The 20,403-nt window shown below is 46.5% G+C and overlaps 1 protein-coding gene across 4 annotated transcripts in view; it reads right to left on the bottom strand.

Annotated features, from left to right (window-relative positions):
* The window catches only part of IWS1 (interacts with SUPT6H, CTD assembly factor 1), a 273,237-nt gene that overhangs the window by 28,324 nt on the left and 224,510 nt on the right, over positions 1-20,403 (bottom strand). For 2 of the 4 annotated variants that reach the window (XM_086943814.1, XM_086943816.1), the window contains exon 14: positions 18,105-18,252. The exons of the other annotated variants lie outside the window; for them this stretch is intronic. In XM_086943814.1, the coding sequence (XP_086799940.1) occupies positions 18,124-18,252 (129 nt within the window). In that variant the 3' untranslated portion in view covers positions 18,105-18,123. The remainder of the gene's footprint in view (positions 1-18,104; positions 18,253-20,403) is intronic. 4 annotated transcript variants of the gene reach the window in all.

The following is a 20,403-nucleotide window of genomic DNA, read 5'->3' as shown; positions in this document are numbered from 1 at the left end:
ATGGAAGTGCTCCGATAGAATGTACCAGTTGAGGGGCCTGAGGTCCAGGATGGGCCTTAGGGATCAGTCCTTTTTGGGGATTAGAAAGTACAGAGAGTAAACTCCTGTTCCCCTTTCTTGCAGTGGGATGAGCTCTATTGCCCCTTTTTGCAGCATGACTTGAACCTCCTGCTGCAACAAGTGCAAGTGCTCGCCGGACATAGGACGGCTTCTTGGAGGTATGTTTGGTGGAGTGGAAGTAAGTTCCAGACAGTAACCGTACTGGATAAGAGACTTGACCCACCTGTCCGTGGTGATGGATTTCCACGCGGGCAGGAACTGCTGGAGTCTCCCCCCGACCGGTGTTGTGTGGTCGGGGAGCAGTGACAAGGCATCACTGTTTGTTGGCTGTGGAGGACCGGGAGCTGTTGTTTCCACGTCCCCTGCCTTTGATGTTGTTGCCCCTGTAACCACCTCTACTCTTGTTGGTGTATGAGGTCTGGGTGTTGGTCTTGTAATACTGTGTGGACTGTGATGCCTGACCCCTTGAGGTGCCTCTGTTATTGGAGCGGCGAAAGGAACCACCCCGAAACTGCTGAGACTGGAGGGCCCCCATAGACTTGGCAGTGTCCGTGTCTTTCTTTATTTTTTCAAGTGCCGCATCCACCTCAGGGCCAAACAGGTGGTCAGGATTAACTGTTTGGTTCAGGATGGTCGTCTGTATATCTGGTTTGAATCCTGATATCCTAAGCCATGCATGTCTCCTCAGCAACACGCTAGTGTTGATTGCCCTGGAGGCGGTATCAGCCACGTCCAGCGCACATTTGATGGAAGCGTTGGTGATCAGCTTCCCCTCCTGAATCAACATTTCCCCTGCCTCCTTGTACTGATCAGGCAAGTGCTGCAGAAGTGTTTCTAGGGTGTCATAATGCGCCCTATCGTAGCGTGCAAGTAGGGCCTGCGTGTTTGAAATGCGCCAAATATTAGCTGCCTGCGCAGCAATTCTTTTCCCTGAGGCTTCAAATATTTTCGACTCTTTGTCTGGGGGAGGAGCGTCACCCGTGGTCTGCGAGTTCGCCCGCTTACGTGCGTTGGATACCACCAAAGAATCCAGTGGCAAGTGCCCCTTGATGTAAGTTGGATCCGAGGGCGCTGCCTTGTATTTTTTATCAATACGAGGATTGACGACTCGCGCCCGAGTGGGCTCCTTGAAAACCTCTGGCGCATGTTTCAGCACTCCCTTTAGCATTGGCAATGTCTTGACTGACTTCTCAGCCACTGAGAAAGTGTCAAACAGAAAATCTACATCCACAGGATCTGAATGTAGGTCAACATCATGATTAGCTGCAGCCCTCTCAATCAGAGCGTTGAAGGCTGCAGAGTCCTCTGTTGGAGAAGTCTTTGCAGCAAAAAGCTGCGGTTCCTGACCCGACTGAGGGTCCTCAGGGTCGCCTCCGGCAGACCAAGGTTCATGTACCTCCTCTGGATCAGAGTATGCTGGATAGTTGTACTCGTCCTCTTCATCTCCGTCACCTTCCCCAGCGTTTGAATGCGTTGGTGAAAGTTCTAAATTATGTGGAGATGCAGGCTCTATAGGGGCAGAAGTACCCGCAGAGTCCTTCTTGTTTTTGAGTGTAATACGATAATGCTCCAACACCGGCTCCGTGGTGATCTTCCGTTTGAGGAGAGAGAGCTTCCCGGTGTTGGCGTCGATGATAACCTCCCGACGTTCCTCATCTGCGAGCGGCTGGAGCCGAGGCTTCGGCACCACCAAGGACGCCTTGGGCGTTGACACCGCCTTCAGAGGCACCCCGGCCCCATGCTTCGGAGCGAAAGCCTTCGGCGTCGTCTTCGGCGGCAGCGTGTAGCGGATAGGCGTCTGCGCCTTTGCCGGCTTCGGTGTAGGCTTCGGCACCACATCCTTCGGTTCGGGAGCCTCAGCGTCCTTCCGAATCCTCTGCAGGGACTCGACGACCTTCTTGGCTAAGGCCGGAGAGGGCTGGACCTGCTCAAGCGATTTCCCCGAGTCCGAAGTCGGGTCGGCGAAAGGCACAGTTTTCGGAGCCGACACACCACCATCCTTGGCCTTGACGGCCGGAGTCGGCGCAGCCAGAGCTTCGGCGTCGCTCTGATGCTTCTTTGGAGCCTTCTTCGGGTCATCGACCTCGACCACCTTCGGCGCCGACGCGGCCGCGTCGGTCGTCTTCGCCTTCGGCTTCGACACCGGGGTCTTCGGGTCGTCCATCTTGGCGTGGCTCTTGCCGTCGGCCATTTTGAATTTCTTTGACTTCGAGGCCTCAGGAGCTTTCTGTCCCACCAGAGCGACTTTCACTTTCGGTTTCAAAACCGGTGGTGTGGACCCCGATGGCTTCACTTTAGTTTTCTTCAACGGGAGTGGCACATCAGAAATGTCCGTGGCCGGGCCCGTAGGTGAGGTCGTGGGACAATTAACAAGGTCTTGGGTAAGGCCCGAAGGCGATCCCTCGACCTGGGCCGTATAATGGGGGTTGACCCCTGAGTCAGTCTGAGGATGCTCCTCCTCTGAGCTATCCTCCACGGTGGCAATGGCCCCATCGTCGTCCCCTACCTCACCGACGACTTCATCAAACTCCTCGTCTCCCGCGTCGTAGTTTTCTTCTTCCGACGCCGGGCTAGAGTCCGAAACTTTAAAGACATTGTCGTCTCCAACGCCTTCTTCGAAGATGTTGTCTGGCGGGGGCGCTGATAACTGGGCCTGGAGTCTAGCCGCCCGACGAAGCTTGAGAGTCTTCTTACACCGGAACTTTGAACAGGCCATACACCTGGTCTCGTCATGGTCCGGCGACAGACATTTGTTGCACACTGGGTGCACGTCGAGGTGTGAATACTTGGAGGTGCACACCGGACACCTCTTGAACGGGGTTCGTTCCATGTCTGGAGCATCGTGTAGGCCCGTCCGCGCCGACAGCACGCGGAAGGGCAGCAAGAGTTCGGAGCTGAAGAATAGTCAAACCCGAACGAAAAACGATACCGACGTCAAGCCTAAAGACCTTTTGGTCTCAAGTTAGAAAAGTTAAACTATTATCGATTCCGACAGAGGGAACCGAAACACATCCGAACCCAATGGCGGAAAAAAACAATCTGGGGATGGAGGCGATGCCCATGCGCACTGTAGTCCAGGGGAGGAGCCACCTATCTTGTGATACTTCGAAGACTCTTCCAGGACAACAATGTGCAATCATCCGGACCCAACACTAGGCGGCGATCTATGCACAGATATGAATTCAGCAGCCCACATGCCTCGAACCTATACTTTTTGTACTCCGTTACATCAGGATGCAGTTGTTGCTCCTTCACATCTTGTCCATAACGGGGCTTAACGTTACTCGAGTTAGTTGTACTTGGTGCCTCTGGCTCAGGAAAATGAATGGTCGACTCAGTAGTTCACAGACCGACCTCAAAAGCAGTCTCATTAACATCATGAACCATCTGTGCAAATGGAAGAGCACTCTCAGACCAGGCTTACTTTGTTTACAAGTGGAGCCTAACCAACTGGCAGACATTCTGGCAGATCACCAACGCCCTACTGCAAAGCAGAAGCTGTAAACTCTGCCCCTTCCAGCCTCATTCAGCTCTGGTGACAACAGTCCTGGGGAGAGTAAGTGATAGCCTGCACAAATGGAGCTCAACACTGTTAACCTCATAGATGCTATTAAACATTCCTCCCCAGTGCTGCGCTGTCCATTGGAACTAGTGCTGAATGGACGTCCAATGGTCGTGCGCAGCACTGGGGAGGTAGTGCTGCCGTCGGCCAATGCACCGAGGCAGCACTTAAGGGGTTAAAGGTGCCACTACCGGGAGAAAACAACTCATCTATAAATTCACTTTCACAGGTCAGTGGCCTGTAATTCTTGTTCGTTCAGACTCACCCTATGGATCCGCAACAATTTAAGAATTGCCTGCTCATCCTGTTGCCATCTTGCTGGAGCCTGATTTCAGAAGCAGGACTTGGATCTTGAACCTCGTTTGATTTTAGGTGCACACAGTTAAGACATTTATTCAGTGTGGTTTTGGACAGATCTGGATAATAACTGTGTGGCTTCCTCACACAATATCATTTTCACATTTGAACTTTCACTTCTGAAACAAGCATACTTTATTATGGCATTACTAAACACTATAAAAAACTACTTTAGGAAGAACCAGAATTGTACGTTAACTACTCATTATGTCAGTATACCTATTAAAGGCATGTGGGAGTAAAAGATTTTCTTTCGGTAGGAGATCGGGCACAAAAACATGTTTTGTTACATTTAAGTCCTTGAACAAACAAGCATTGGCAGAGCTAATAGGTCTCGCCTATGCGAGATCTACTGATTTTGTCAATGTTTTTGTTAGCCATGATGTACAGCAGCGTGGGTGAAAACAAAAAGCGATAGAACATGGTTAGCGCTGGCCACAAAATAGCCCCTTTTCCCCCTTCATTTTTAGCCATGCTGCACAGCAGCCGTGCTGCTATATCACATGGCAAATACACATTCTCAAAGCCAATATCTCTTGCATAGGTGGGATCTATTAGCGTTGTGCTTGCTGCTATCCCAATATTCATCCCAGAAAAGTGATTACAGATTGAATCTTTACTACCATGTATCAGACGCACCATATACTCTAAATCTCTTAGACATTTCAGATGAGGATTTACAATTGTGGAAATACAAATACATCAAGCACAGATTTGTGAATGTTTGGAAGGGCAGAGTTCAGGGAAAGTCAGAAAAATTGCAGAAAAGATAGGTGAAGGGGAGTAACAGCAGATTTCAGGCAATCCAAGCTCTGCTAATTCAGTTACTAGCTCAAAACTACATCCATTTGTTACAACTGTTCTTAGGAGAGATCATAGGCATAAAATGAGAGAAAAAAAAAATATATATATATACACACACACACACACACACGCACACAGTAATACCACATATCGCTCGCTCATTCATGTATTTAGATACAGGAACATACATGCACTATTTAATACAACTTTTAATACAGTGAATGAACCAAGTGAAATGGCTTAAAATTAACAGTTGCTTTTCGGCGCCCATTTCACAGAGTTAGTGCTCTTAAAACAACATGCAGATCAAGCAGTGTTAAAGTAGCAGCAAAATGACCTGGTTAATTACCACAGGTTAAAAAGCTTTCTGCAGCTAATGAAGGAACACTACTGGATTTTTCCTGCACACAATGGAAGGCACCTTTTGAAACAAATGTGTCATTTGTACACAGAGTTTACAAATAGAATGTTTTGAGAAAAAATATGCATTATGTCAACTTGGTAAAAGATCACCCTATAGAGAAGTAGTGTAAGTGTCTGTATACCCTAACATAATACTGTGGGCAGTCAATATAGTCATTAACCATGGTACAGGGACATCGCCACATCCCGCTTGCCGAACCTGGTGCAAGATTGATCATCACAGTCTAGCACTATTGATGAGCACACACAGATAACAGCCAACAAACTGTACTTATGTACAATTGGATTGTGTGGTGCTGAGAAATCGGTGAACAAATGGACTGCTGATGTGCTATATAACACTAAAATAAAAAATTAAACTTTTTCAGAAACCCTTGAAAGAAGTCACATGACAAATGGTGAATGAGAATAATGCAGCAAAACCAAAACCAAATCCAAATGCATGTAATTAGCTCAGCATCACCTTATTTGATGTATAAAGAATGTAACCTAGCATGGTTTCATCCAAAGAAGAAGGAATGGTCTATAAAAACCTCACCCAATGCAAGAGTCAGTCTGTCCCTGGTACATCTTCCAATAAAATGTCTTTTGGTACATCTCAATACAACTACTCCAATACAAGTACAGTGAAACTAGAGCATGACCGCGAATAGAATAATGATGTTGCAGTCCAGCTTTTTTTTGTTGTTGACATGTTTGACAGGTATAATCAAAGCAGAGGCCAAACTGAACATCCTCACTAGAGGCAGATGGGCAGCAACAATGCAGTTCATCCTTGCTCTGTTGAAGCATACATTGTTATAGCTAGGTGTGCCAGTCACCACATGAATGGCCAACCTTAAAATAAAGGTAGTTATCATAACCAAAAAACCCTCTCCTAATGTGAGTATGATACTAGCCTATAATGTACTCAACTAAGAGAGCGGAGTGCCATCATAACTAAAATTCACGCAACACAAAGGAGGTAGTATTGTCAGATAAAATCTCACTAGCTGAAGGAGAGATTTTACAGTCAAAGCCAACACCGATCATTTTCAGTTTGGGAGAGCATGGCTGGACGCCACGCAAGATAGCAGCTGCTCATCAGAATTCTGAGAAGCATCAGCGCTTCACAGGAGAAACTTGAGTTCCGGCCTCTCTTCCCAAATCCTCTCTGCGCCCCACAGACAGCGAAAGGCAGCCTCAACCCAGCAATGCCTGTGCGTCCTGATTCAGTGGAGCTTTGACTCCATTTCGGACTCTGGAGGTGACACACATCTCAATGCTGCCATTTTCAGTCTGAGTAGCAAAGCGGAGGTCATCTTTTTAGGTCTCACATGGCATACTGCGTACATGCGCAGTCGAGCTCGCAAGATTTTATGTTTTAGAGTGAACTTCACTAGCGAGGGTTAAGTCCCGCCCCTCTTCTCCATTGGCTGGCCTCCTAAACTGTGGCCAGCCATTGGAGAAGAGGTCCTAGTGACGTTCTTCTTTATCTCTAAGCCCCTTCCTTTTCTGACTGGGTTCCTTGCCTTACGTTTGTGATAAAAGGTTTATTATCTTCTTTATGGGTCCAGATGGCCCCATAAAGAAGATAAGGAACCTTTTATGCCAGCAGCAAGTCAGTCTGAAAGGGACGGGGCTGGTGAGCGCTTGCGCTGGACAAGGTATACAAACTTAGAACCCGCTACATTCCTGTTACCTACAGGATGGGTCACATGCACCGCATCGCCCCGTTGTGAATGGCAACCCCTACTGCAGAGTGTTCCCCAACATCCTTACTGTGCCGACTGCCACTGCCTAGGATTCTCATGTTCAATTATTTATGAGTTCATGTGCTCATTTTATTTAGAAAATCGGAACAGTTATTATAATGAACAGCGTTTAAAACCGAGTAGGTAACTGTGACGATAAACATCCCGAGGCCTCCCCTAGGGACAAAGCACAACACCAACTACTGCCGCAACCATGAAGAATGGCTATTTACATGCATGGACAAATTTACTAGTCCTGATGGACGTAGGTGGGCGCCCAAACTACTAAACAATGCACTGCCAACCAATCTGCATACCCGCTCCAGTTCTTGAAACTGGTCCATCATTCAAAATAGTTCAGCCCATCTGTCCGGTCTCCTGCGAGATCAGTAAAACTACGTGCACTCTGGCACCTTCCCCCGCGCCTGCCCCCCGGTTTCTATCTGGGCTGATTGCTGGGGCAGGGCACCATGGTTCCTGCCGTGACGGGGAGGGCCCCTGAATTCCCATGAGCAAAGCACCCCTGTGCCACAAGCCCAGACACCTCCGGCGGCCGCAACCCATGGCCCGCAATTTCTACCCCTCAGTCGGGACCCGCAACACTCACTTCGCTGCGTCTTAGCGGCTTGACTTGCAGTTATGCGCTTCGGCTCATGCACGCCTCCCGGAAGTGTCTGTAATGAAGTGGGAAACTGCACTAGTGATCAAGTCGATGAGTAAATACGTAACTAAAGGTTACCACTGTACCGTGGCCACGGATGAACAGGACACCCCCGAGGCAGCCCGGGGTCAGCATGGGACAACATTTATGTTGACCCCGTCAATACCACCCACACTTCCAGAGGTACTCGCCCGGGCTGCCGTCTACAACATTGCCAACCTGACACAAGTCCACCCGCACGTCGCCTGATGCCACTCCTGCTCCGCGACCCCCCGCCCCCCACGAAACATGCCCAGGATCTGTGGCCCCATGGGCACATACAGCCCTGGCCCTCAGTTCCCCCGCAACACATCACCAGGCCAAGAAGGGAGGGGGAGGCCTGTTGGCGACCTGGGCCCAGAACACCTGCCCAGCTCTACCCGTTCTGCCAGATAGATAGGGGAAACAGCTAGAGTGGGGGAGGAACCCACAGCTTGTCCAGCGGAGGACAAAACAGCGAGTCCCTGCACAGAAAGCCAGCAGAAAACGCACAAGAGCACAAGGAGAAAAAAAGACAAAGCATTCACGGACGCAATTAAAGTGTGGGCGTTCTTGCTTCTCTGAGACGGTTTGTGAACATTTCCTTTATCGATCTGCGATTACCACCTCGGGGCGGGGCGGGAGAGTTCAGAGTGGGAGAGACTTGGGGCGGCTTTCAGTGCTGCAGCCTTGTGGTGGAGAGTTCAACATCTGGCGCTGCCATGTGCTTTATCCAGGAGACAGGGCAGGGTAATAAAGGGGCACACCAGGAGGATTACCGGCAGACCCGTCTGGCTGGGCGGCGGGTGGTTGTGGGGTTTGTCGCCAGGGAGCCGGCACGCTGATGGGGGTCGACTGGCTTTAGCTGCGCTGGTGCAACTCTTGTCCCAGCAGAAACAAAATTGGCAAAGCCAGTAGGCCTCACCGACATAAGAACTATTGGCTTTGTTAATGTGATCGTTTTAGCCATGTTGTACAGTGTGGCTCTGTGTGTGTGGCTGTGTGTGTGTGTGTGGCTGTGTGTGTGTGTGTGGCTGTGTGTGTGTGTGTGTGTGTGTGTGTGTGTGTGTGTGTCTGTGTGTGTGTGTGTGTGTGTGTGTCTGTGTGTGTGTGTGTGTGTGTCTGTGTGTGTGTGTGTGTGTGTCTGTGTGTGTGTGTGTGTGTGTGTGTGTGTGTGTGTGTGTCTGTGTGTGTGTGTGGCTGTGTGTGTGTGTGGCTGTGTGTGTGTGTGGCTGTGTGTGTGTGTGTGGCTGTGTGTGTGTGTGTGGCTGTGTGTGTGTGTGGCTGTGTGTGTGGCTCGCTGTGTGTGTGTGTGGCTCGCTGTGTGTGTGTGTGGCTCTCTGTGTGTGTGTGGCTCTCTGTGTGTGTGTGGCTCTCTGTGTGTGTGTGGCTCTCTGTGTGTGTGTGGCTCTCTGTGTGTGTGTGGCTCTCTGTGTGTGTGTGGCTCTCTGTGTGTGTGTGGCTCTCTGTGTGTGTGTGGCTCTCTGTGTGTGTGTGGCTCTCTGTGTGTGTGTGGCTCTCTGTGTGTGTGGCTCTCTGTGTGTGTGGCTCTCTGTGTGTGTGGCTCTCTGTGTGTGTGGCTCTCTGTGTGTGTGGCTCTGCGTGTGTGTGGCTCTGCGTGTGTGTGGCTCTGCGTGTGTGTGGCTCTGCGTGTGTGTGGCTCTCTGTGTGTGTGGCTCTGCGTGTGTGTGGCTCTGCGTGTGTGTAAATGTAAATGTATGAAACTTATATAGCGCTGGACTTACCCTGGGGCATCTCCGCGCTTGCTTAGGGAACCCGTCCTGGTATTCCCCTGTGAGATAACCCTGGAAGGGTATCCACAAGGCGAAAGCCAGGCATCCCGCAGCGAAGGGCCGATGTGGAGATTAAGCAAGCTATTGCCCAGAGTCGCAGAGTGTGAACCCGTGAGTTGAGAAGGCACCGGAGCGAGAATTAGCGAGTCCGTGGGATTATTTGGCTCTGCGTGTGTGTGGCTCTGTGTGTGTGTGTGGCTCTGTGTGTGTGTGTGGCTCTGTGTGTGTGTGTGTGGCTCTGTGTGTGTGTGTGTGGCTCTGTGTGTGTGGCTCTGTGTGTGTGGCTCTGTGTGTGTGGCTCTGTGTGTGTGGCTCTGTGTGTGTGTGTGTGGCTCTGTGTGTGTGTGTGTGTGGCTCTGTGTGTGTGTGTGGCTCTGTGTGTGTGTGTGGCTCTGTGTGTGTGTGGCTCTGTGTGTGTGTGTGGCTCTGTGTGTGTGTGTGGCTCTGTGTGTGTGTGGCTCTCTGTGTGTGTGTGGCTCTCTGTGTGTGTGGCTCTCTGTGTGTGTGGCTCTCTGTGTGTGTGTGTGTGGCTCTCTGTGTGTGTGTGTGGCTCTCTGTGTGTGTGGCTCTGTGTGTGTGTGGCTCTGTGTGTGTGTGGCTCTGTGTGTGTGGATCTGTGTGTGTGTGGCTCTGTGTGTGTGTGGCTCTGTGTGTGTGTGGCTCTGTGTGTGTGTGGCTCTGTGTGTGTGTGGCTCTGTGCGTGTGTGGCTCTGTGCGTGTGTGTGTGTGGCTCTGTGCGTGTGTGTGTGGCTCTGTGTGTGTGGCTCTCTGTGTGTGGCTCTGTGCGTGTGGCTCTGTGCGTGTGTGTGGCTCTGTGTGTGTGGCTCTGTGTGTGTGTGTGTGGCTCTGTGCGTGGCTCTGTGTGTGTGTGTGGCTCTGTGCGTGTGTGTGTGTGTGTGGCTCTGTGCGTGTGTGTGTGGCTCTGTGTGTGTGGCTCTGTGCGTGTGTCTCTGTGTGTGGCTCTGTGCGTGTGTGTGTGGCTCTGTGCGTGTGTGTGTGGCTCTGTGCGTGTGTGTGTGGCTCTGTGCGTGTGTGTGTGGCTCTGCGTGTGTGTGGCTCTGTGTGTGTGTGGCTCTGTGTGTGTGGCTCTGTGTGTGTGTGGCTCTGTGTTTGTGGCTCTGTGTGTGTGGCTCTGTGTGTGTGGCTCTGTGTGTGTGGCTGTGTGTGTGTGGCTGTGTGTGTGTGGCTGTGTGTGGCTGTGTGTGTGTGCCTGTGTGTGTGTGTGCCTGTGTGTGTGTGTGTGTGTGCCTGTGTGCGTGTGGCTCTGTGTGTGCGTGTGGCTCTGTGTGTGCGTGTGGCTCTGTGTGTGCGTGTGGCTCTGTGTGTGCGTGTGGCTCTGTGTGTGCGTGTGGCTCTGTGTGTGGCTCTGTTTGTGTGTGTGGCTGTGTGTGTGTGTGCGGCTCTTTGTGTGTGTGGCTCTGGGTGTGTGTGTGGCTCTGTGTTTGTGGCTCTGTATGTGTGTGGCTCTGTGTGTGGCTCTGTGTGTGTGTGGCTCTGTGTGTGGCTGTGTGTGTGTGTGCCTCTGTGTGTGTGTGTGTGTGTCTCTGTGTGTGTGTGTATGTGTGTGTGTGGCTCTGTGTGTGTGTGTGGCTCTGTGTGTGTGTGTGTGTGTGTGTGTGGCTCTGTGTGTGGCTGTGTGTGTGTGTGTGTGTGTGTGCGCGCAAATGCAATGGGTCTCGCATTTGCGAGAGATTAAGCTATTGGCATTGTCATTTTCAATGCCATTTATTTATCGGTTATCAAAACCAACACAATTAAAAAATGTGTAATTTACAATGCCAATAGCTCTAACTTTTGCAAAGGCGAGACCGTTGCATTGTAAATGCATGTTTCAACAGGACGCAAGTTATTTCAACTACTTTCAGGTCTACACATAATTGCGTATGGTGGCACTTTGTCTATATTCAGGTTTTGAGGGTAATATCTTGAAGAAAAAAAAAGAAATTCTGCATGCTCGTTTTCCCTCTACTTTCAATTCATCAAATTACTTCTTTCACTTGACGTTCAAATATTGCTATACACTTTTAACAATAGAGCAATATTAATGTTGTGCTGCCTTCACTTCTGGCTCAAGCTATTTCATTTTGAATTGCCTGGATTACCAGCTCCTACTCTTCTTCACTGAACTAGCTACATCGCTTTACATGGGAAGACCAACTAAAAAGTGCAAATTGGCAGTAAATCATCCCCCTTTTCCAAGTCTGCAAAGACTCTTCCTGTAATTGGTACTCGGGAAGCAAAACCTATCCTGGTATCCTCTGTCAACATGGAGAACGCCATGGAATTTCTAAGGGAGTGTTCTCCCTCCTCCCACGCCACTGGCACCATATCAAAACAAGCATTAGCATAGCCAATATGTCTTGCCTTTTGGACCTTATAAGTGTTTAGCCATGCAGCACATTATACTGGGATTATACAATACAAAGTAAATAATGTTATGTTATACGTGTGTGTTATATATTTGGACATATTTTACTTGTGTCTAATAGCACTCCATTTAAAACACAGTAAGCAAATTGCTAGGATAACTTGATGTGTTATGACCAAAAGATAAAGTTTTCCAGAAAAATAATATTTCCCAGGAGACATACCCCAAGCGTCAGCCATTCTTGACAACACAAATTCACCGCCTCCACATCTGGCGGTAGCGGAGGCCTGTGCCTAGACAGGCAGGCAGACAGACAAAAGATCCAGGTCTAACTTGTGCCAGGGGCGTTTAAGTACTTGGGCTGGGCAGATCAAATCAGCTTTACCCTGCAGCTGCAGTGAGAACGAAACCAAGAAGTGGTCAGTCCAGGCCTGCAGGACCGGCGGATAGATTTTTATAGGACTGATATTGGAAAAAAGAGGGTCCAGTAAATGGCCAGCCACGTGTGTGCCCTCGAGAACGTGCTGCGTCAACTGGAAGGCCTCTAGGTAGGCCATGAAACTGGAAATCTCGCCCCCCCCCCCCCCCCCCCCCCCATTCTCAAGATGGAGATTAAGACCCCTAAGATGGTGAAATTCGCCACCTTACTTGCAAGTAGTCCCACTTTACTCAGTAGATCTTCCCTAAACAAACTCAATGGCCCAAGGGGCCTGTAGATTAGGAGGGCAGATACTGTAAAATTGTGGTTCAGCATGATTTTAAATAAAGCACTTTCACAGTCCACTAAGTTCTCCTTACACAGACTGAAAGTATAGACCTCCTTAACAACCACTGCAATAAAGCCCCCTCTCCCCCCCTCTATTAACGGTCTTTAACACATAGCCTTGAGGAAGAGCCAGCCAAGGCTCTGTCACTGAGTCTTGGGTGAGCCATGTCTCCGCTAGGAATAGCGCATCCGGGGACTCATCAGCTAAGAGATCAAACACCTCAGCATGGTGTTTCACGAGTGAGCGGCAGTTCAAGCTGAGGAACTTGTACTCCGTATGGCCTGATGGACATAGACCCACTCCCCAGGGGCTAGCTTGAATGCAAAGAATTCACAATTAAAGGAGCGATCCTGTAAGGCCCAAGGTAGAGAAGGGCACTTGGGTGCCAAAGCCAGAAGCTCTTCCTGTGAATACCTGGTAGAATCCACGGAAAAATGTACAGGGGTTCTGGCGACTGGCGATAGTCCGGCGCAGACAGGCTTGCCTTCGGCACACCAGCAGTGTGTCCGCAGCTGTGCCTGCATTTAACCAGTCCGGGCAACAACAACTGTCCCGCTGACCTTCACTCCCCCAAGATGGCGGAAACGCTCCAGCCGCCCCGGGAGATCTACAGCCTTTTGCCTTGCCCACCATCCACTAAAAGCTCAATGCCTCCCCGCAATCCACAAAGATGCAGAAACAAGTAAGTTTTAAAAATCCAAACGATTACTTTGATATGTGTTGTATCAGCAGCTGACTTATGTATTTTCAATGTAAAGCAACTTAACAGTTACATGGAATGTTCAGGTGCTCCAGAACCCCATCAAACGTCAGCGTATTTTATCTCATCTAGCTCGCTTGAAATGTTACAAAACTTTATTACAAGAGACAAACCTTAATGAATTTGAGGTTGCTAAACTCGGAAAAAAATTAGTTGGTGGAGTTTTCTTCTCTCTCTCCACATCAAACAAAAATGGTGTTATAATTCTTTGACACAATTATATCACCATTACTATACACTCTCAACGTCAAGACACAGAGGGTCGTCGGATACTAGTTATACTTACAATTGATTACATCACTCCCACTCTACTAAACATCTATAGTCCAACTCACGCAGACCCAAATTTTGGGCATATGCTTTCATGCACTATATCTGAACACACTTTTGCTAAGTTGGTGACGGGAAGGTTATTTTAACCAAGTTCTCGATCCACTTATGGATAGGCACTCCACTTCATGTTTTGTTCCTCATGCCGCCCCTTGGACCATCAAAAACCTAATTTCTTCACACTCACGCTCTGATTACAGGAGATTATATAATCCTGACGTGTTAAATTAATCGTTTTATTCCCTTACCCATCACTCTCACTCTAGACTGGATCATATTTTTCTTAGTAAACGTTTATTGCAACATGTGGTTAACTCAGAGATTGATTCTATTTTAATCTTGGATCCCCTCCCAGGGTTAATTGATTTAGGGCCATATGTATCAAGATACCCATTTGAGATTCACAAATGGCGATTTTTAAGAAATCGCTATTTGAGAATCGCAAATGGGTATGTATGTACAAAATCACATTTTTTTGCGGTTTCTTAAAATTCCTTAATTGCGATTAGCAAATTGCGAATCGCAATTAAGGAATACTTTCCCATTCATTTCTATGGGCCAGGAGGCCCATAGGAATGAATGGGAAATTATTCGCAATTTGCGATTCGCAATTTGCTAATCGCAAATTGAGAATAATTTCAAGGGTGCAGGGGTGTCCAAAGGACACCCTGTTGCACCCCTGAAATATGCATGGGTGCACATGTGGCGCACATACATGCCCCAAGGGCATGAATGTGTGTCATATGGCACTTTGAAAAATGCAAAAATGTGCATTTTTCAAGTAATTCGCAACTTACCACCAACTAGAGGTTGGTGGTAATTTGCGATTCCTTAAGGACATTTTGCAAATTTTTTTTGCTTCATACATTGCATTTAAGGAATCGCAAAATTTGCGATTCCTTAAATGCAATTGCAAAATAAGGAATCGCAAATTTTGCAATTCCTTAATTTTCACCAGATTTTGCTTAATACATACCATGTAGCAAATTCGCATTCGCAAAGGCCGAAATTCTGCGAATTTTGGCCTTTGCGAATGCGAATTTGCTTGATACATATGGCCCTTAGACTTCCTTGCTGTTATGTCTACAAAGTCTTCTTTGTGGTTCAATCATTTGCTTCTTTCAGATGCTTTTTTCCTTGCTTCCTATACCGCCATCATCAAACAATTTTCCCAGTTCAATGACAATGATCAATCATTATTTACTTTTGTCTGGGACGCCGTCAACGTGGCCCCAAGGGGTTTTATTATGGCCTTTGCCTACTCCTAATAGAAATCTGCACAGCAAAAATCTGCTTCCATATTGGCACGCATAAAGTCCTTTGAACATATGTATTACACAAGCAAAAATAAACGAGATCTTAAAGCCCTAATTACATCCACAATTTTATTAAATATACAACTGAACAAGCCTGTGGTACACTCCTTAACCAAATGCCAAATATTACGATGGTAATAATAGGGCTAGTTCCCTCCTAGTTCGCTACTTATAATGCAGACAGGAAAAGACTGCTATCAAATCCATTACTAACAATCATGACGACAAGCTGTTCAGAGATGCTGATATTGCATCATGTTTTGCCTCTTATTAAAAGATTTATATACTCCAGAAACTATACCTTCTGAGGAGTCCCTTAATTATTTTTCCAATCTTAAACATAGAGCCTCAACACCTATAGACTTCGCTATTTAAAAAAAACTGCTTCAAATTAAGAAACTCTATTCAACTGTTCAATCTCTTTATAAAGGTAAAACCCGAGGTCCAGATGGTTTAACAGTTGAATAGATGGTTTCACATTGAATTATTATCTTCATTTTGCAAACCTCTTCTTTCCCAAACTCTTTAAATTATTAACTCAATTCACTGATTTAAAACTCCACCTCTGGCTCCTTTGCAGAAGCCACAATATGCTTAATCTCTAAAAAAGGAAACATGACTTGACCCAATGCAATAACTACAGACCCATTTCTTTAATCAATTCTGAACTTTTTGCCTAAGTCTTGGCCCTTCGCTTAATTTCTCTAATGCCCAACCTCATTGATGTCGTACAATATGGCTTCAGTCCTAACAGTAGTTTTGCGGACAGTTCTTGCACTTTCCTAAACATCAATAATAAAGCACACAGGATAAGTTAACTTTTCAGATTTTTTTTTAACTACCGCAGAGCCTTTGGCATCAAACAATTACAAATCTATATATGTACACAACTTGAAACTCCGCAGAAGCTCTGGCTCTCTCTGTAACAGGCTAGGTTATCACCTTTCTCTCACAAACCCATTCTTTTTATGTCCACACTTCCAAATAGTACCATTGCTAATGCATTCACACTATTGAAAAACAAATTTTGTTTTATCCTTCACTCCCATTAATCAATTCTTTAACATCCCTCTTTGGTATAGTAATCTACTTAAGAGGCGGGAAAGGAATTTACTTGGGAAGAAATGGATGAACAAAAGAATACTTCTCGTCTCACAACTATACAATTTAGGTACCCCTATCTATTTCGTTCTCAGAGTTATCATCGACATACAACCTACAACCTCATATGTGCTCCCAGTACTGCAGTCTCTTTACTATGGTTCAGAATACTCTCACACAGCACTTTTCCCCTCATATTTCCTATCCCACAATATCTCCTCATCCAATTACAACATCCACTCACCCTAATAGGCCGCATTTCCAAACATTTGAGATCACCTGATCCAGATAGGGCCAAAACACGTACAAAGGCACTGTGGGAAACTGATCTGGATATTACTTGACGATCCTCTGTCTGGGACAGAATTTGGAGCAAAATACATAATACTGCTCGCTTAGCCAGCCTCACCCAAACACTATATTTCTTTTATAATAGACTTTTTTACACCCCTGTTCATCTCTCTAAACTCAAACTTGCACAACAAGATACTTGCTGGCAATGCCATACACGCCCGGTCACGGATTTTCACTTTTTTCTTGCCCAATTTTATCCACCTTCTGGCTTTTGATATGGAACCGTATCAAAGACATCATCCAGATTCACATACCTTTCTCACATATTTACTCTTTCAGGGCAGCTTACATGGTGTGTGTGGAGTTGGCATAGAATACTTGCAAAATATACTGATCCCTTGATCTCCATAGCCTATTTTTATTACCTCTAATTGGAAATCTACAGACAATAGTCTTCTTCTATGTTGGTGGAATCTAATTTGTAATCACCACAGGCTAGATACCGATAAACAGATTCAATACAGTTATCTGTAAAGCGTAACAAGCTCTGGTTGCTACTCACTAACTACCGGTCATGTACTGCTAAGGTGATCAATCCTCCCCTCCCACCTAATTGTACAATATAGACTTTGGAATCTATCCTCCCAATCTGTCTACACCCATTATTCAATAACGTCATATTTACTATTATCTCTGCTGGACTCCACCCCCGCCCACTTTGTGTACTTATAAGGCTACAACTCTACTTTCATTTTTACAGTCTTTCTTCTCTTTTCCCTTCTAATCTCTGCTCTTCCTCTTTCTCTCCCTTTTTCATCCTCATTCAAAAAAGTATTGTCTAACTTTGCATTGCCTTCTTTGTTTAAACTCTTTTTGTGAATTACTTACAACACACTTCTCAGACAGTTAAAGTTTAAACCTTACACATCTGTGCATGCAATGTTCTATTATGCAATATGCTATTATGCAATATGCGGTTAGTCGATAAATAGCTTTACATCACATCATTATCACAGGCCTTCAGAGCACATCATGCAGGGGGCACTGAAATATACACCTACCCAACACTAAGGATATTGGATGAACTTACCAACACTGTAGGTGGTGCACTTACCAAAAATTACTTTAGGAGAGTCACACAAGGATGTAAAATATTTGCAGGCCAGCATGGGGCCGTTTGCAGCCAAAAACAAAAAATCATTCTTGGAGCTTTTAACTATTTGTCTCAAAAACAGATTCAACTTATGCTCAACAGAAGAAGCAGGTTACCAAACGTGTTTCTGCTGTGTGTTAATCAAGATGATATTGACTTTCTTAAATTAGACACCTCAGACTTAGAAAGCAGAAAGTGATGGGTAAGTAACCCTACAAGTCAAGAAGTGAATTCTCTGTTAGCAGAGGGCAAAATTAAGGAAGGCAGAAAACTCTGAATGTGTACCAGACCAAAAATATTACTAAAATGCAGACAAGGTAACTATCTATAAAGGCTAGGGACACTTCTTGAATTCCAGTCACCCATCTCAAAAACTTCATGTCCAGCAGTAAAACAGCATGCATGGACATAATTCTCATACTGCCTACAGTGGGATACTGTTAGAACATGACTTGCACAACTCCATGGAGGAACCATCAGAGTGAGTATGAGTCGCAAACTGCCCATAGACGTTTACAGCCAGAGCATGCAAACTTCACACTACCTCCATGGCTTTAATGCCAGTGCATGCATGATTCACACACAGGCACCTCCTGGGCGATACCTCTAAATGTTTTGGCACGCTACAGGGGCATCCGGTTTCCTTCAATGCTGATTCTCATGCCTCCTTGCAGTTTGCCAAGTCTTCTCTTTTCAGCAAAACGCCTCTTGTGTTTCTCCAAGCGGCTTACACCCTTCCTAACTGCACCATGCTGCAAACAATAGGTCAATGTATAAAAGGAGAAAAAGGTAGTAACAACAACATACCAATGTATAGGGAAGTATGGAGATGTGGGAGAGTAAATTAAGGCAAATAGGAAGAAAAAGCTAAATATAGGTGAAAGGATTATGTTACTTACCCTGCACGTATCTGTTTGTAGCATGTAGTGCTGTAGATTCAAATACTCTGCAAACTCCTGCCATGTAGTGTTGGGTTTAGAGTTGTGCAACTTGTTGTTTTCGAAGAAGTCTTTCGAGTTACAAGGTAGAGTGACTCCTCCTCTCCACAATATTGAGCATGGGCATAGACTCCTTTGTTAAGATAGTACGGGGAGGAGAGAGGGCACATGTGAATCTACAGCACTGCATGCCATAAACAGGTGCGTAAAGGGTAAGTACCCTAATCCGTTCAATGGCATGTGCGACTGCAGATACACATGTTCTGCACAGACTGTAAAGCAGTCCATTCTTGGAAGCAGTGGCTAGCGTGTGGGAGTAGCAGTAGTATGAAAAAGGGTACATAGCACTGCCTGACCTACATTGGCTTGTTGGCGTGCTAACAAGTCTACACAGTAGCGTTTAGTAAATGTGTGTGGTGCACACCATGTACCTGATTTACAAATCTCAGCTATGGGGATATTTCCTAAAAAGGTCATAGTTGCTCCCTTTTTAGGAGTATGGTATGCCTTGGGAGTTACAGGTTAATGTCTTTTGGCTTTAATGTAGCACGTTTGAATGCATTTTACTATCCATCTGTCTATTCCTGACTTGGATAGAGTTAGTTGCCTTTATGAGGTGGAGAAAAGGCTACACAGAGTTGCTTTGTTTTTCTGAAGATTTTAGTTCAATCTGTAGAGAACATGAGTGCTCTTTTTATGTCTAAGGTATAGAGAGCTCTTTCTGCCACGCAATCCAGGTTAGGGAGAAAGACAGGTAGCTTAATGGATTGATTGAGATGAAACTGAGAAACTACAAAAGTACCAATTTGTCTTTATGTATATTCTTCTGTGGTTAAAAGCTTGGAGCTCACCAACACCCCTAAGTGAGGTAATGGCAACCAGAAATGCCACTTTCCATGATAGAAAGTGAAGTGGGCACAGATGCAAAGGCTCAAAAGGTGGACCCCATGAGCCTAGTAAGCACAATCTTTAGGTTCCAAGAGGGTACAGGAGGTAAACTAGGTGGAATAACTCGTTCTTCCATGAATGCTTTAATGACTGGAATTGTGAAGAGTGAAGGATGCTCTCTATTGTGGAGCTAGACAGCTATTGCAGCAAGATGTAATAGAATTGAAGTGAATGCTAAATTGGACTTCTGCAAATGAAGCAAGTAGCTAATTATGTCTTGTATATTGGCTTTGATAGGATTGATTTGTTTAGGTTGGCAGTAGCCAACAAAACATTACAACTTTGCAGCATAACAGGCTCTAGTTGTGGGTCTACGTGCCTTTTAAGGATATCTATATATTCTGATGGTAAGTATAAACAACAAAACTAACACAGGAGCCAAATTGCTAGGTTGAGCATCTTGGGGTACAGGTGTCTTATTTGTCTCTGATCCTGAATGAGAAGGTCCAGGTTGTAGGGGAGTTTCTCGTGCGGGACTACTGAGAGATCTAGTAGTGTTGTGAACCAGGGCTGACGTGCCAAGGCAGGAGCTACAAGGAACATGGTGAGAGATGTTTGCCCGAGCCTCTGAACCAGAAATGGAATGGGTGGGAGGGAGGGGTAGAAAAGCATAGGCAATGATCCCTGACCAACTCATCCATAGTGCACTGCCCTTGGATAGTGGGTGTGGGAACCTGGATGCGGAGTGTGGCCATTTTACGTTTATAGCTGAGGCGAACAGGTTTATGTGAGGAAACCTCCCCCTTTGAAAGTAGGGAAGTGAGTCTGTTGATGCATCCTGATGAGCAGGTCCGCAAAATTGTTGTCCATTCCTGGCAGATATTCGGCCAACAAATGAATGTGATGGTGAAGAGCCCAGTTCTATATGTCTGAGAGGTGAGGTAACTGAGAAGACCTTGCTCTCGCACCGTTTTTGTAGATAGTACATGGCTGTCATATTGTCCGTCCGGACTAGAACTACCTTGTGAGATAGATGGACAAGGATCGCGTTCAGTGCAAGGAATACTGCCTGAAGTT

This window comes from Lissotriton vulgaris, chromosome 11 (genome assembly GCF_964263255.1).
Source record: "Lissotriton vulgaris chromosome 11, aLisVul1.2, whole genome shotgun sequence".
Classification (NCBI taxonomy): Eukaryota; Metazoa; Chordata; class Amphibia; order Caudata; family Salamandridae; genus Lissotriton; species Lissotriton vulgaris.
The sequence above is the reverse complement of the archived record's forward strand: the minus strand, read 5'-3'. Positions and strand labels throughout refer to the sequence as shown.